Source organism: Mandrillus leucophaeus, unplaced genomic scaffold (genome assembly GCF_000951045.1).
Source record: "Mandrillus leucophaeus isolate KB7577 unplaced genomic scaffold, Mleu.le_1.0 Scaffold14, whole genome shotgun sequence".
NCBI lineage: Eukaryota > Metazoa > Chordata > Mammalia > Primates > Cercopithecidae > Mandrillus > Mandrillus leucophaeus.
This window is the reverse complement of record NW_012101365.1, coordinates 9656231-9669071: the sequence shown is the minus strand read 5'-3', so window position 1 is coordinate 9669071 and position 12841 is coordinate 9656231. Positions and strand designations below refer to the sequence as shown.

General features: G+C 34.6%; 1 protein-coding gene across 2 annotated transcripts in view; it reads right to left on the bottom strand.

The window, feature by feature from the left end:
• The window catches only part of HOOK1 (hook microtubule-tethering protein 1), a 68959-nt gene that overhangs the window by 37990 nt on the left and 18128 nt on the right, over positions 1-12841 (bottom strand). For both annotated transcript variants that reach the window (XM_011973867.1, XM_011973868.1), the window contains exons 4-9: positions 11846-11896; positions 10514-10646; positions 8638-8705; positions 6807-6869; positions 3338-3421; positions 157-323 (exon numbers count right to left, since the gene is read on the bottom strand). In XM_011973867.1, coding sequence (XP_011829257.1) covers positions 157-323; positions 3338-3421; positions 6807-6869; positions 8638-8705; positions 10514-10646; positions 11846-11896 — 566 coding nt within the window. The remainder of the gene's footprint in view (positions 1-156; positions 324-3337; positions 3422-6806; positions 6870-8637; positions 8706-10513; positions 10647-11845; positions 11897-12841) is intronic.

Sequence of the window (12841 nt, the reverse complement as noted above, 5' to 3'; positions counted from 1 at the left end):
AGCAGGAACCACTTATACCATTTGGTATTTTCAGGAGCTTAATCAGTATCCTAAAGATGCTTCACAAAGCTTAGTAATTAGTTGTTAATACTGTGACTTTTTGCTACTAATATAATAGACAGAACTCCATAAAATGATTTCCATTAAAAATGCTACCTGAAGTTTTCTTCCTGTAATTGTTCTAGTTGTAACTGTGCATGAAAATACTTTTTTGCAACCACTGTGTTTGGATCATCAAAAGAGCCATCCAACTGGTCAAGTTTTTCATTCATCATCTCATTTTCAGAAACCAGAGAATTCTTTTCATCTTGAAGTGTAGTCACCTAAGAAACAAATACATACACATAAGCACCAGTAGAAAAAACAAACAAATAAAAACTCTTATTAGAGTCTAGAGTTCAGATTCTAGATCTGACTAAGCCATTAAATAGCTTGGTCTGTCATACTAGATGAGTTCTAAGGATCCTTCTGAATGTAGAATTCAGAGTCTAGGACGTTTAAGTCAAACAAAAGAAATCAAATCAATACACATATGGAGAAAATAGAGTAACTATATCTTTAAAATGCTATGCCTGCCTTTGTTTGGGGAAGAAAATGTTTTCAAGTCTCTAAAATTGGATGCACAAATGAAACTTCAAAAAATTAATTTGTCTCCCCTTTTAGGTATAAACTAATTTATAGAATGATGTCACCTACTAAGCCAAAATATACACACGTATGTTCAAAGTTATCATGGTAGGTTTAGAGTACACAATTGTCAGTCACACATCACATATTCAAGAAATAAGCACATTTGGTTAATGAATCAATAACAAAAAGCTAAGCTGTTTCCATTTGCACATTTAAACTGTTTGCTTATGATTTAAAATGAATAAAAACATCTTAGTATAGAACCACATCAATATCAATACCTGGAGCAACTCTTTTTACTCATATTTTTAAAACATGCGTGATTTTCTCTCCTGGTTCTACTTCTTTTCCATTTAAAAACATCTTTAAAAATGCATAGCTAAGGCTGTGTCTTTTCATAAGGCCAGAAGTTTTACATATGATTAAGAATTAGTTTGAAAAACCATTGATTAACCTTTTCTGATTTCCAACGTATTACTGAACAAGTTTGCTATCCATATTTTCAAAACATGTAATTCAATCCAGTTATGTAAATATGACTACACGTTGACACAAAGAATAGGAAATTAACATCAAATGATTGCCCTGAACATAGTATATAGGCAAGTTACTGTCTTCTAAATGAGAAATACAAAGTCTGGGAAACTGTTCCTGGGCAGACAATATAAAGAAATAACTTTCTGTTCCTAAATTCAATGCATGCACTCATGCCTATTACGTAAACTGTTTAATGACTACTATTACCTGCCATGCATAATAATTTGAAGTGATTCAGATACAAAAAAGAATAAAGAGTTTCTGCCCTTAAGACCCTTACAGTAGAAATATAAACAATTATGTAAAAGATGTTGAAGGTGCTTTGATAAAAGTACACTATAGGGTAAGGGTAGGGCACAAAGAAGAAAATATCTCATTCTAGCTTGAGTGTAGGGGCTGTCAAAAAATGACTGACAGCGGAAAAACAACACCCTCAGTCATCAAAACTGGGTAGGACTCCCCTAAAACAGAATAAGACCAAGGGCAAATTTTAGTTTTGAACACCTGGTGAATAACCAATCTTGCTCCTATCCGTATGCTTCAATGTAGCTCCAGAGGCATTTCTGGCACAGACATGAGTAAGGAGGGTGCCAGACAGGCACATTCCTTGTTCCCACCCTAGAACCATGACTCAGAGCGCTGGTCAGGCATCTCCTTCAGCAAGCTCTCACAGTGATAAGTTCCATCTGCACCTGCCTCTGTCTCTCTCTGTTTGGGATTTCTGCACTTTTCACCTAAAAGCAGATCATATACCCTTCATTATTTGTTACAAACACATAAATCTTTAAATGTGGAATTTTGTGTTCTTTATTGAATAATAATTTCTCAGAAGACTGTACTTAGATCCTACGAGAGAATGGTAATATCTGAATGGCTCAATCTTCCTATGAAGTATTGTACAGGGTGAATATGATCCTATTTAAAATGAACACATTTCAGGTACTTTGCATGTGTTTGAAGGTGTATGTTACAATGTGCAGTTAGGAAAGGTGTGAAGGAGAACAGATTAAATTTCCCCTACTTGAGACACTTACTTCATTCAAATACAGAGGACTGGTTTCTACAGATGAATTTAGAAGACCTGAATTCCAGTGCTCCCACTGCACTAAGTGACTAGTCACCCTAACCAAGTCTTTTCCTTTTCCTTATTTGCAAATGCTTGAGGGTTAGAAGCATTATCCAGCCCTGTCATTTTAGATATTTACTTCCTTTAGCAAGGATAATACTACCACACCTTCGCTCCTTGCCCTTACACTTTTCAGAGAATCAACTACAAATTTAGCTCATTATTTAAACAAAAAAATGCCATTTACATACAGCATATTATGAAGGTACACTCAACCTTCTATACACCATTTTCTAGACTTATTGCATAATATGCACATTTGTATTTTAATGTAAAAGTAACATCATATGCAAACAATATACATAGCACTTCTGTGCCAGGCTCTAAGTGCTACATATATGAACTCATTTAACCCTCACAACGACTCTGGGAGATATATGCTATCATCACTCCATTTCTCAAAAGAAAAAACTGAAGTACAGAATAATTAAGTAATGTGCCTGGAGCAAATAACCAGCTAGTAATATGACCAGGTACTGAATGTAGGTAGCCTGGTTTGACAATCTGACCTCTTAACCATTAACTATTCTTGCTCATGCCAAGTTCGTTTTAACATACATGTGCATGTAAGATTATAAACACACATGTTCATATATACATACATGTTAGCAAAAACTTGCCGTAAGAGACTACATACATATATATGAACATGTACTTGAATGTATTGGTGGGGGAAGTGTCAGGCACCACTTAATACTTTAATAAATTACCTCTATTTAATATTCACATATACAATATGAAGTAGAAACTTTAATTTTCTCATTTTACAAAAATGAAAATGGAGTCCTTATCTAAATAGTTGAAATTCTACAATTAGTAGAGTGATTTTCTCAAAGAAAGTTAAGCCAGCAAATTTCAACTATCAGAGAAAAATATTTATGAAATTCATGCTTGAATATTCAAGCCTATAAGAAATCCTTTTAAAGTTCCCTCCATGAAGTGAAACCTAATCTATAAAACATAGTGCCAACTAATTAATTACAATAAAAAACTTCTGTAAACTTAAAGAGGAAGTTTTTCTCAGCTCAGGGTTTTTTCCCGTACCTGCATATCCAATTCTTCACATCTTTGCCTCAGCTCTTCTTTTTCTGCTAGTGCTTCCTGAAGTTCTTCCAAGGCTTTTTTAAGCTGAAATACAAAATGTCCTAAATCTTAGTAAATCGTGTTTTGACACAAATATAGAAAAATAGAAAAAATATACTCTTCTCACAACACACATATACACTGATATGGGAAATTATTTTTTAAATTTACCTATTAACAAATAAGTCTTACAACAAAAAAAGAGAATTTTAGGCCAATGTCCCTGATGAACATTGATGTGAAAATCCTCAACAAAATACTGGCAAACCGAATCCAGCAGCACATCAAAAAGCTCATCCACCACGACCAAGTCGGCTTCATCCCTGGGACGCAAGGCTGGTTCAACATACACAAATCAATAAACATAATCCATCACATAAACAGAACCAATGACAAAAACCACATGATTATCTCAATAGATGCAGAAAAGTTCTTTAACAAAATTCAACAGCCTTTCATGCTAAAAACTCTCAAAAAACTAGGTATCAGTGGAACGTATCTAAACATTAAGAGCTATTTATGACAAACCCACAGCTAATATCATACTGAATGAGCAAAACCTGGAAACATTCCCTTTGAAAACCGGCACAAGACAAAGATACCCTCTCTCACCACTCCTATTCATCATAGTGTTGGAAGTTCTGGCCAGGGCAATCAGGCAAGAGAAAGCAATAAAGGGTATTCAAATAGGAAGAGAGGAAGTCAAATTGTCCCTGTTTGCATGATTGTATATTTAGAAAACCCCATCATACCAGCCCAAAATCTCCTTAAGCTGATAAGCAACTTCAGCAAAGTCTCAGGATACAAAATCAATGTGCAAAAATCACAAGCATTCCTATACACCAATAACAGACAAACAGAGAGCCAAATCATGAGTGAACTCCCATTCACAATTGCTACTAAGAGAATAAAATACTAGGAATACAACTTACAAGGAATGTGAAGAACCTCTTCAAGGATAACTACAAACCACTGCTCAAAGAAATAAGAGAGGACACAAACAAATGGAAAAACATTCCATGCTCATGGATAGGAAGAATCAATACCATGAAAATGGCCTGACTGCCCAAAGTAATTTATAGATTCAGTGCTATCCGCATCAAGCTACCACTGACTTTCTTCATGGAACTGGAAACGACTACTTTAAACTTCATATGGAACCAAAAAGAGCCCACATAGCCAAGACAATTGTGGGCAAGAAGAACAAAGCAGGAGGTATCACGTTACCTGACTTCAAATTTTACTACAAGGCTACAGTAACAAAAACAACATGGTACTGGTACCAAAACAGATATATAGACCAATGGAACAGAACAGAGGCCTCAGAAATAACACCACGCATCTACCACCACCTGATCTTTGATAAACCTGACACACACAAGCAATGGGGAAAAGATTCCCTATTTAATAAATGGTGTTGGGAAAACTGGCTAGCCATATGCAGAAAACTGAAACTGGACCCCTTCCTTACACCTTATAAAAAAATCAACTCAAGATGGATCAAAGACTTAAAGGTAAGACGTAGGACCATAAAAATCCTAGAAGAAAACCTGGGCAATGCCATTCAGGACATAGGTATGGGCAAGGACTTCATGCCTAAAACCCAAAAGCAATGGCAACAAAAGCCAAACTTGACAAATAGGATGTAATTAAACTAACGAGCTTCTGCACAGCCAAAGAAACTATCATCAGAGTGAACAGGCAACCTACAGAATGGAAGAAAATTTTTGCAATCTATCCATCTGACAAAGGGCTAATATCCAGAATCTACAAAGAACCTAAACAAGTTTACAAGAAAAAAGCAAACCACCCCATCAAAAAATGTGCAAAGGATATGATCAGACACTTCTCAAAAGATGACATTTATGCAGCCAACAGACATATAAAAAATGCTCATCATCACAGGTCATTAGAGAAATGCAAATCAAAACCATCTCACACCAGTTAGAATGGCGATCATTAACAAGTCAGGAAACAACAGATGCTGGAAAGGTTGTGAAAAATACGAACGCTTTTACATTTTTGTTGGGAGTGTAAATTAGTTCAACAATTCTGGAAGACAGTGTGGCAATTCCTCAAGGACCTAGAACTAGAAATACCATTTGACCCAGCAATCCCATTACTGGGCATATACCCAAAGGATTATAAATCATTCTACGATAAAGATACATGCACATGTATGTTTACTGCGGCTCTATTCACAATAGCAAAGACTTGGAACCAACCCAAATGTCCATCAAAGATAAACTGGATTAAGAAAATGTGGCACATACACACCATGGAATACTATGCAGCCATAAAAAAGGATGAGTTCATGTCCTTTGCAGGGACATGGATGAAGCTGGAAACCATCATTCTCAGCAAACTATCGCAAGATCAGAAAACCAAACACCACGTGTTCTCACTCATAAGTGAGAGTTCAACAATAAGAACACATGGGCACAAGGAGGGGAGCATCACACACCAGGGCCTGTTGGGGGTGAGGGCTAGGGGAGGGATAACATTAGGAGAGATACCTAATGTAAGTAACAGGTTGATGAGAGCAGCAAACCACTATGACACATGTATACCTATGTAACAAAACCTCATGGTCTACATGTGTAACCCAGAACTTGAAGTATAATAATAATAATAATAATAATAAATGAGTCTTAATTTGTTGTCTTTGTGTGAATTATATTTACATGACCTCATTAACATTGAAGGCTATGGTCCCACAGAAGTAAATTTTATGTAAATCCCTGCAAATTACTTTTACAAGTATTAGAGAAGGCATTGTTTAGTTTTATTACAGAAAAAAAGTTTAGAAAAAAACACGGCAAGTTTACATTTAAATAAATTATTTCTTTAAACATTTTCTTTTGAAATACTTCTTGAGATGACTGGTGACACTCATAAAAGAAGATGTGTCTAAAAATATAACACAAAAAGTACTTAATGCATTTGCCTCTCCTCTTACCCTTTATTCTATAACCCATACTGGGTTATAAATGGGAGAAGAGTGTCTTTTCCCCCTATAAAACAGTCCTGAAAGAAAGGAGCCTTGAATACAGGGCCTTTGAGCTGTTTCTTCAATATCAAGTGAGAGGAGAGCAACAGTGAAAAAAATTACATTACTAGATAAATAAAAACTTAGCAGAGTTTGTTTTTAATTGTCCTCTGTTTTACTGTGTAACCATACAGCATGGTCCAAACTACATTACAAGTGTCAGAAAGAATGTTCAATGTCACTCAACTCTTTCAACATGATCACAAAAACCTCTGGAGACCAACACCACTTCCATTCAATTGGGATCTTGCAGAAGAATCAACTAAATTTCATGGAAGAAAATATTCTTGTATATGCTCTTTTTGTAAGCCTTATGAGGGTAATTGGCAAAGAAACCCTAACATTGCTTTCAACATTTTTCTTCCATACTAAATTACTCACCTGTTGCTCCAATTCTCCAACAGCATCATTCAGAGGAAAGCTCAATATTTCTTTACTCATCAACTAGGAAATTAAAATAATAAAATTAAGTATAACAATGTGATGTTTATGAAGTAAAATATATTTTCTTGAAAGGATAGTAAAATGATTTATATTTAGCTTTTCCTTGCCTTAATTTGAGGATTCTTAGAACACTATTCAGATAAAAACTTTATTGGAGGTTTAACTTAATAACACAAATTCAAGCATATTAGTGAGGACACCTAAGTAAACTGTGCTTTAAATACATAGATATATTCAAAATACTTGTGTACTGAAGAATTTCAATACAATTTCTAAAAGACATATTACTGATGAAGAGTGAACACATTAAATAATTTTAAAAGGGATTCATATACATTGTAAGTTAATACTTTTTAAATGCAGCCTTTTTGAGAAGTCATTTTAAAAGTAGAAGTTACGATTATATGAAAAAAAAATCCTGTAAAATAACTCTTTGAGATGAAAGGCAGATTTACTTATGTACAGGGACACTCTGAATCCAAACTAACAATGCAAACTCAGGGAGTACAGACTACCAAAGTCCTGTATGATGTCTCCCTCTAAGTCATGCCCCTTCCAAACTCTGCTTTTCCTGAGGTCTCCTCTGCACTCCATCTCAGCCTTTTAGGCTGATATTAAGAATCAACACTGCATCACATTAATTCTGAATCCTTCCTGGCTCCACTTACATAACTAGACTAGCTTTAATCCAGCTTATCTGGCTCTAAAACCTAAGTACCACCATATTTGCTCACAGATCTAACATTTTGAAAATGCATATGGTATATATAAATGAAAAATTCAGGAAAGATTGTCATAACTGGCAGAAAAAAAAAGAAAAAAGAAGAACTCCTGTCAGGTCAGAGACTGTTTATCCTGCATTTCCTGTTTAGTTGAAGTTATTTAAAGGAAGGGTCCCCAACCCCCAGGCCACGGACTGGTACCAGTCCGTGGCCTGTTAAAACTGGGCTGCACAGGCTGGGCGCGGTGGCTCACGCCTGTAACCACGCCTGTAATCCCAGCACTTTGGGAGGCTGGGGCGGGTGGATCACGAGGTCAGGAGATAGAGACCATCCTGGCTAACACGGTGAAACCCCATCTCTACTAAAAATACAAAAAATTAGCCCGGCGTGGTGATGGGCACCTGTAGTCAGCTACTTGCAAGGCTGAGGCAGGAGAATGGCATGAACCCCAGAGGCGGAACTTGCAGTGAGCCGAGATCACACGCCACTGTACTCCAACCTGGATGACAGAGCGACAGAGTGAGACTCCATCTCAAAAAAAAAAAAAAAAACTGGGCTGCACAGGAGGTGAGCGGCAGGCAAGAGAGCATTATTACCTGGACTTGTCACTGTCAGATCAGCAGCAGCACTGGATTCTCATAGGAGCAAAAACTCCACTGTGAACACTTCTTATGTGAATCTAACGCCTGATTATCTGAAGCAGAACAGTTTCATCCAAAAACCTTCCCCCCTCCCGCCACCCCGGTTGTATGGAAAATTTGTCTTCCACAAAACTGGTCCCTGGTGCCAGAAAGGTGGAGAACCACTGATTTAAAGAGACGTGACAATATTAATTTATTAACTAGCTTTTAAAATGTAAAGGTACTAAAGTTGGGCTTAAAGGCCTTTTAAAATATTTTGGGGGGTAGAAAACGAAGACCCGCTAGCTAAGGGTAAGTAAGCCTACAACAAAGAGCAAGTTTATAAAAAGAAAAGTATAAAGTATGAAAAGTTTTATATAATTTGGTTTAGGATTTTTATACTCATAGGAACATGATATAACTTACCTCTTGAATGGCAGTCATGACCACATGTTGAACTGACTCTTCCAGTGTCATTATATTTTGAATATGTTCTATGATTTAAAAAAAATCAAATCTGAAAAAAATCTGCTCTTTACATGTAGTACCTCAGCCATCAAATTAACAGACTATAAGAATTCATTTAACCACAGATAATCCTTTATGTAAATACATTATTTGTCTACCAATATGTCTTCCTTCCTCACCAAGATAAACTGAGTATTGTTAATCAAATGAGTTCATTCTTTCAAGACTGAGATGGTTGCAGTCAGTACCTTGAAATCATTTCAAAAATCAATTAACACGGCAAAGTACAAAAGTGTGAAAACTTTTAAAAAGTTATGTATCTAGGAATCGAATTCCTTTTTAAAATGGGACAAAATTCCTCAACAGTGCTTAGAAGTAAATTATGGAAATATTACATATAATATTAAAATTTGTAGGACACAACAAAATAATCACTCTAAGGCAAAAGTGCCACTTAAAATGTCAATTATAGCTTAGAATAGGAACAGCTGATTAATTCACAAGAAAAACGAATGAGATAAAAGAGGACAACAAAATTAAGTAGTAAAAACAAAACAGAATCAAAGCCAAAAGTTGGCCCTTTGAAAAAGACTAGTAAAACTTACAAACCTGGTAAGATTAATTAAGCAAAAATAAGTTACAAATAACCAGCAATTAAAATATTAACAAAGCATTAATCAATGAAAAAATAAAAAGAATCACAATTACAACAAAAAATTACTAGATTTATAAATAAATTACTACTTGTCAATTTGCGATTAAATATTTAGAGAAGTTTTAACTTTCCATGAGCTAATGTACATGCTTTTATGAAAAACCCAATATACAGATCTTTAACATTATTCATAAGCGAGAAATAAAAGCCTATAGAGAAGTGCTGGATTGTCCTAGAAAAAAACTTCTAGTAAATAGTAGAGATGGACTAATATAAAAATTATCTGACACCTAGTCACTGTCCTTTCATAAGTGATAAACTACAATTAATTTCATGTATTTTGTTTTATTTTTCTTCTTTCGGAGTTTGTTAGTAAATTTATCCCAACTTCTATCCTTTCTCCATTAGACAATGTTGAATGTTTTCCAAGGCCCTGGCTTGAAGTATTTTGCATTTTGCAAACTTAAGCACTCAACATTATTCTTTCATAAAGGTAGTGTACTAAGAACAAGTTTGGATGAATCATGCAAAACAAACAGCAGCGTCAAAGGTCTCACCACCCAGACAGATTCAAGCCCTCAAGGGAAGGAGGTCTGGGCCTGTTCAGTTCATCGTTCATCATTACATGCAACCAAATATGATCCTTTTGTACTCAGCAAAATATGGATCGCTGTGTTTGGATATACCAATATAATGCATCAATTCCATTTATATCATTAGACCACTTATCTGGAGGATATATTGGACAGATATGCTTCTGAAAAGAGCAGACTATTATCTGAAGAAACCTGAATTATAAATTAGTAGCCGAATATTTATTTATGAAAACTGAATCCACATAAAGTTCTTACATGTAAAACAGACATAACGTAGCAAATGAATAAGTACAATTTTTACTGAGTATCTACTAAATCTTATTTACTGGATATATATTAAACTAATTAAACTAAAATACATTTAATTTAGCCACTGAATATGAATATCAGAATCCAGGTACAAACAGGACACTCAAGGTATGCCACTTTTCAATGACAGAGTTGGGCTAGAATTCAGATCTTCTGGTTTACATTTCAGGGTGCTTTCTGCCAAGTTTTAATAGTACACTTTAATGCTAGCTTGTATAGTAATGTAGATTGTTTCTAGAAAGTAGAAATCCTCAAATAATTGAAATTCACTTACCTTGCTTCTTTTCACAGTTGATCGCACAACCTAAAATAAGCTGGAGCAACCTCCCAAGCTCCACTGGATCTGAACATTCAGTTATTTGGTTTAAATCAGGGACAAGTGCTTCTGAAATCTGCTGCCCCAAAAACTACAATATTAAAATAAATTAGATCACTCATTTATGTCGGCCGCATATAATTTGCTACATTTAATATTGTTACAATGAAAAATTATAGATTCATGAAAAAACTAAGATACAATAACAAATGACAAATCAATAATTATTGATTAAAACCAGGTAGCAATGTTCAGGCAACATTCCAAAATTCTGAGTAACCAACCGAAAGCACTATATTCCCTTTTGGTTTCACATCAAATATCCTTTGATTCCACTGTCAGAGAGAAGAATTTAATTTAAGAAGCACTTGGCCTAGTCTACTATGACAAACTTATTCGTGTCCATTAAATAACAAGCTTATGTTAAGCCAAAGAATATTAATAATATTTTCATATATAATCAATTAACAGAGAAACACAATGTAAACCACTGCACTTTTACAAATGAACAACAAATCTAATGGATTAATTTTTTTTCCTGGTCTTATCTTTCTTTTTCTTATTTTTTACCTGATTAAAATGGTTCTTGGCATTAAAAAAGCTTCAAAATTAGTTTTAGGTATTTAATAAATTGAAAATTTTTAGAGAGTATTAAACATTTTTGAGAGATTACAAGTTTAATTGTGTGACAACTTTAAAAAATAGAAACAAAAATTCTTCAATGGAAAAGTCATTCAAAAGCTGCCTATCATTAAGCAATAAACTCTCATATCAAAAACCCTACTAGAGAACTTGTTATGATGCTGAATAAGAAAAAAACAAACTGTTTTACTAATGTACTATCTAAAGTGACTTTATAATACTACTTTCATTTTGCATTTTTTCCAACTTACTTGTATGAGCATAATCTCAGTTATGTCTTTGCTATTGTTTACACTAGGAAGAAATGTCAAAATAATGCTTTAAATAGAAAATTACTTCAATTAAAGTCTACTTTATAGTATTGCACAAAATCAAATTATATTAAAGATGAAGGTAATTCTACTTGAAAATAATCAATGTGGAGAGTATCAATACCTAAGCAATGTTATCTTACAAATCAATATATCTAAGCTTAAGCTTGTTCATTTTCACAAATGAATATTTCATCAAAATGGCAATAAAACATGTTCCAATTATGACTTACATTCCAGTAAAATATTATAAGCAAACAAAACAAGTGATTTTTCAGTCTTAAAGTAATTTTCATATAGCATTTTGGATTTAAACAAAGTCAGATGTTTTTCATACCTCATGATAATAACTCATAATTCCTTGAAGAACCTTCTTTAAATTACTGGCCTAATGTGAAAAAAATAAGAGATTCTTATTTCAGATTAATAATGAAAGAAAAGTTATGCCAGCATGAAGGACAATAAAAATTCTCCCCTAATTAAAAAGGACAACAAAAACATTATAATAGAGTTCTGTAAATACAAACACACGATGCTTCTTAACCATCAGAGATTTAATCAGTGTTTAGTTAAGTAAGGTGATTCTATTTAAAGTGCGCCACAATGAACCCAAGGGACAACTTTAAAAATTTATATACGGACATGTCCACCTCCAGTCATGAGCAAGTTAACTGGATTTTGATTTTCTCTCCTGTCACTAATAACTAGAAAACAAGACAAAATACATTAAACAATTGTTTTCAAGCTTTAGACAACTAGTAGTACAGAACTCTGCTTTCTGAAAGAACGAAAACAAACAGAAAATGAGCCCTACACTAGTACAAGCTTTCTGTCTTGAGCCAATTTTCAGACTACAGCGTAGGGAAGTGGAAACCAAACCAAGCCTGCTGTTCTCACTGACTGAAGAGACAGACATCAGAAGTTCAGGAAGGCCTGGGCAGTTTGAATTTGCAGGGCAGACAGATGAAAAGATGGGAGCTATGGAAAAAGCGAGCTCTGGAGATTTGTGTAAAATGGTTCCTTTGACTCTTTGGCTAAATACCAGTTTGCATGTGGATGGGTGAAACTCAATGTTCTTTCCAAAGAAATAACAATCCAGGGAACTATAAACTGAACCATTCCCAAAGATTGCATAGGCCAAAAGATTTTTGAAATTCTCACTAGCCAGAATGAAGACACCATGCTACATGCACAAAGCATTCACTAAAGACCCCAAAAAGGTCACAGTTTAGTAATGGGTCTAACTTAGTCCTAAAGGAAAGAATAACTTTAGCTCTGCCCCCCACCACAGCCAAAAATAGGCCTTTCAAAGATCAAACTGATTCCAAGTACC